General features: G+C 44.7%; 1 protein-coding gene across 1 annotated transcript; it reads right to left on the bottom strand.

Annotated features, from left to right (window-relative positions):
* Positions 1-909: 909 nt before the first annotated feature.
* irx3a (iroquois homeobox 3a) lies at positions 910-4,505 on the bottom strand. Its single transcript, XM_056412717.1, has 2 exons — positions 4,026-4,505; positions 910-3,404 (listed from the first exon to the last, which is right to left on the bottom strand). Exons 1-2 carry the CDS (start codon positions 4,251-4,253, stop codon positions 2,319-2,321), a joined length of 1,314 nt encoding a protein of 437 aa, XP_056268692.1. The 5' UTR covers positions 4,254-4,505; the 3' UTR covers positions 910-2,318.
* Positions 4,506-5,009: the final 504 nt, after the last annotated feature.

Below are 5,009 nucleotides of genomic sequence, written 5' to 3'. Positions count from 1 at the left end.
GGGCTAAAATTATTGTATTTTTTTTTTACATGTCTTTAAAAAAGATGTATATATTATGCTTGCTTTTTTTTTTTTACGCATCAAAACAAGTGATTCATTGTGACGTCATGAAATCGCCACAAAGGCTCAAATACGTTAAAACAAAATGTCTGATTAATATAAAGAAAATGTAAAATCGAATTTGATATCACACCTGATGGATAAATCAGAAATGTGCCGACATGAATTGAGACCCCAGCGGCTCTGTGAGTGCGCGCGCGCGCCATGCCGGCTGCATGTGACTGTAGAGGGAGCTCCAACACTATGAGTTTACATAAAGTTCCTCTGATAATGGCTCGCGCAGGCAAAAATGATCACATCGCGGGCAAACGCGATCAATTATGTTATTATTATTACTTCTACCGCCACATTATATTACAATTATACCCAAAGAGCAGCGCGAGGGACATTTTATGATATATGGAGATATAAATTGCGCACGATGCGATCTGAGAAGCCACAAATCCACAAATCCATCCTCAGCTTTTACCAAATAGAATCCATCATAACCTTAAAGTCTCTTTATGAACTATGCAATTACAGACGAAAAATTCATTAAATAATTCGTAATTTGTGTCACGCCTGTGTGGATAATCCCCCCAAAAAGCATTAATATCCAAAATATACGCCGCAACACTGGCTAATTAGCCTTAAAGTCCCTCCGCCACAAAAGTGTGATAAATATAGAATATTTACTTATCAGTGCCACGGGACGAACGTGTGCGCCTCGGGCTGCCCACGAGCACGCGCACCCCAAAAACCAAAGCGACGCAATTCAAGCTTGCAGTGCACAATGAGAGCAACCATCCAACAAACAAACAAAAAAGAGCAGCTGTCAAAATATACCTTGGCCAAGAAACTAGCAATTCCTTTAAAGTTGCAGCAGTTCATTTATTAGCCAAAATATAGACTTTCTTGTACAATTTGGTTCACAAGTATGTACATATTCTTAACTTTATATACAAAAAACATTTTGAACATCAAATCCTCACAGAACTTACAAAAAAGGAAAGAAATGAAAAGGAAAAACAAACTCACAGACTACAGGTTCATACATTATTACATTAGCAGTTTTACACGGGACATGCTTACAATGTAAGTATACAGAGATGTATTATTCTTATTTTACATTCCATATTCAAATAAAAAAAATACTAAAAGAATAAAGAGGATTGGTGTGAGGTTATGGAGAGAGAGAAAGAGAGAGAGAGAGACGGTCTGAGGCCTGAGGTGGGGGAACAGAAGCTAGAGTGTGTTGATCTCAAAATAAATCTGACTGATAAAAAAAGCTTTTGGGAAAAAGCAACAAACAAAAAACATTTTTAAAAAAGATATAAAAGGTGACAATTGCCTTTTCAAAAAAGGAGCCTGAAGTGAATTTGCATTGAGCTCATTTGCATGACCAAACAAGTAAGTGTAACATAGGCCTTGACGACAAAAAAAACACACACGCGCACGCGCACACACACAGGGGTAAAAAAAAAAAAAAGGAAGAAAAACAATCCTAGAATAAAAGCTTAATTTGGGTAAATATTGCGTTTGAAGAAGAAAAAATTAAAATGTGATATGGCATCAGAAAAAAAAATCCCAATGTCATATTGACAGCCTCGCTCTCTTTGAACTGGGTGGAAAGATGTTTTTAACAACTTTTTTCTTCTTCTTCTCTGCATCCAAGGCACTATAAGATCTCTCTGAAATTGTGGCAATGAAAAAAAACATTAAAAAAAAAAACGCATTCATTGAACCTCCCATCCCGGGTTTCAGTGAATTTAATGTTGAACAAGTATAAATTGGCTTTCAATAGGATGAGGGACTCATGTAAACCATCGAATAACAGCACGTGGGCCTCAACATGGAAGTACCAGATAAAAGAGGAACCGGAAGTTAAGAACACTTTTCACCCAATTCAACGTGTGACTTTTTGTTGTTGTCTTAAATGCTTTCTGTTAAGTTTTAAGCTTTTCTTTTTATAATTTCTCTCAAAGCAGTTAGACACACACACATACACACACGAACTCTCACACACACACACACACACACGCACGCGCATACGTCACACACACTGTATTCTGTAAGCTATTATATTGTAACACTGTTCATCTGTGTAGCCTGAAGAAGAAAAAAAGAGACAAAACTAAATCCATTGAGCAGGCAAAGAAGGCAAAAGGAGTTTAAAAATAAAATAAAAAATAAAATAATAGAAATGAGTGACGGGCATCGGAGACTATAGTGTCTTTTTGTCTTTCTTTTTGTTGTGTAGTGAGTCTCACGTGCGCGTCTCAGTGTCGGGGACATGTACCTGAAGTCTCTGAACTATGGCTCTTGTCCTCCGCGTGCCTGCTGCTGCTGTAGAGGGCCAGGCCGGTGGCGGTGGCCTGGTTGGCCAGTCCCAGGTAGTGGTTGGAGTTCAGTAAAGCCAGCTGGTGCGCCGAGAAGGCTCGGTTCGTCCAGTTCTGGTGGATTTTCCCAACGGGACACGTCGAGATGAGTCTGTGCGGGGCCATGATGGTCTGCGCCGCCGCGTGCCCCCCTCCCGCCGCCGAGTGCCCGCCGCCGCCGCCGCCGTTCATTTGCGGCGACTTGCGCGGGTTGTCCGGGGCCGTGGCCGTCTCCGCCAGGGACCAGATCTTTGGCTTCTGGGCCGGGGGGGCCGGGTGGTTCTCCGAGGGCGGCGAGCTCACGGACACCGGGTTAAGTTTGAGCGGCTCGCCGTTGCCCTGCGCCGCCTTGCTGTCCAAAGACGAGTGGTGATGGTGGTGGTGGTGGAAGAGCTCTCCTCCCCGCTCCGCGTCCTTGCCCTCTTTCCCCTGCACCGCCTTGAGAAACCTCTGGTCGGGCCCTTGTAAATCCTCATAGCCGTCCGAAATCTCCGAGTCGCTCCGCCCGTCGAGTTTAATGTCGGAGTGCAGGTCGTCCTGGTCGTCCAAGTCGTCCTTGTTCTCAATATTTTCCGTGTCGATGTTCTCCAGGTCGATCTCCTCCTCGTCCTCCCTCTTGTCCCCCTCCTCCCCCTCGTGATCGCTGCCGTAAACATTCCCCTCTTCGTCGGTGCGGTTCCGCGGGGCCCAGGTCATCTTGTTCTCCTTCTTGAGCCGCCGCCGCGCGTTGGCGAACCAGGTGGACACCTGGGTGAGGGTCATCTTGGTGATGATGGCCAGCATGATCTTCTCCCCCTTGGTGGGGTACGGGTTCTTGCGGTGCTCGCTGAGCCAGGCCTTCAGGGTGCTGGTGCTCTCCCTGGTGGCGTTTTTGGGTCTGGATGGGTCGCCGAACTGATATTGGCCGTATGGGTAGAACGCAGGGTGGTGGTGGGCGAAGCCTGGGTGCTGCACCCCGGGGCTGTCTTTGAGTTCATACTGAGCACCCTGCAAAGACAAAGAGTCACAGAGTCAGAGGGCTTTCTTAGAGACGACTTCACATATTAATGTGGATAATTATTCTTCACGAGGCATGTAATTAAGCCACGCAGTGTGACGCGAGGGTTTAATAACACAACAACGAGGGTAGCCTATGAGTGTAAACAAACAAAAGTAAAAACAGAACAAAAGTATTTTTTTCATTTGTACCTCAAGAAACGTAATGGATTTTTTTTAATTCTGTTTTTCTTCAAATTTATAGCAAACATTTTGTACTTTTACGCACTTATTCCCCACCGATAGTCTCGTAAACCTTCACGTAGCAGCATTGTTTTCACTCTTTTCACTGTGAGAAAATGATGTAACAATAAGCCAGAAGAGGCTTCGTAATATACCACCTTTTTTAAAAACACTTTTAAAGAAAATTTCACTCAAAAAGCCTCCGACGCGCGGCGCTCCAAAAAAAAGAAAAGTTTACGCTCCAAAAAAAAAAAGTGCGGATAAACATCCCGGAGACCTGCTGCATATTTCTTTTTTTTGGAGGTGAAAGGTAAAAAAAATAAAATAAAAAAAAGTTACGGTGTGACTTTAAAAAGAGCGAGAGAGAGAGAGACACTGCGGATGACTCACCAATTGATTGAAAATGGATATGTCGTTCGAGTAGGGCAGAAACGCTCCGTAGCCCTGCGCCGCCGCCGCGAACGGAGACCCGTACATGGAGGAGAGCACGTTGGAGAGCGCGCCCGACGGACTGAGCTCGGTCCCGGCGGCGGCCCGGGCGGCGTTGCCGGCGATCCCCTGGCGCTCCGGCGGGTATATCGGTCGGATGTACTGATATCCCAGCTGAGGGAACGACATGGCGGGGCGGGAAGGGAAGAAAAAAAGGGGGGATAAAAAAAAAAGAGTCTCTGCTGCGAGCACACAAAGCAAGGGAACTGCCTCGATATCCACTTTTACAGTGTGAGCATGAGGAGCAACAAAAGGTGCAGAGCAAAGGGAAGTCTATATGTCCTCGGGAACAGCCAGTGTGCACGATCCGGTTGCGCCCCTTATTTCTCCCTCTTCTTCTCCTTCTTCTTTTTCTTCTTCTTCTCCTTCTTCTTCTTTCCACCCTCACTTCCCTATTGATCTGGATGGACTAAGGTCAGGTCCTTACAGATTGCTTTAGATTATTGGGACTCCCTTGCTCAGATTGACATTTCTAGTCGTTTAGAAGCCCCTCCCATTTCTCAAATCGCACCCTCTCATACACACACACACACCGCTCACCAAACAGCCTCACTCTCTCTCTCTCTCTCTCTCTCTCTCTCTCTCTCTCTCTCTCTCTCTCTCTCTCTCTCTCTTACAGTCCCTCCCTCCCTCGCTTTCTTTTCTCGGATAAGTGCACACTGACGTCGCGAGCTCTTATTTGAATGGGCTTTTCAATTCTCATTTTGTGGCTCGCGCAATCTATTGCGTTTGTTATTTGTGTTAATTATCAGTATCGAATTTTTTTTCGCAACATTAAGTATTTTGATGTAAACAACCGATTCACTTAAAAAAAAAAAAAGTATTTAAAAAATATATTTTAACACAAGATAAGACACTTTGATACTTGGAGACTCGATTAAAAGT

The sequence above is a fragment of the Pseudoliparis swirei genome, chromosome 4 (assembly GCF_029220125.1).
Source record: "Pseudoliparis swirei isolate HS2019 ecotype Mariana Trench chromosome 4, NWPU_hadal_v1, whole genome shotgun sequence".
NCBI lineage: Eukaryota > Metazoa > Chordata > Actinopteri > Perciformes > Liparidae > Pseudoliparis > Pseudoliparis swirei.
Note: the sequence above shows the minus strand (reverse complement) of the source record. Positions and strands in the feature narration are given on the sequence as shown.

What these genes read in the sequence shown, in the direction of transcription:
- irx3a (XM_056412717.1), bottom strand. Translation starts at nt 4,253, where the DNA reads ATGTCGTTCCCTCAGCTGGGATATCAGTACATCCGACCGATATACCCG. An exon ending in TATCCATTTTCAATCAATTG is followed by an intron (nt 3,405 to 4,025) that starts GTGAGTCATCCG and finishes TTGTCTTTGCAG; the next exon opens with GGTGCTCAGTATGAACTCAA.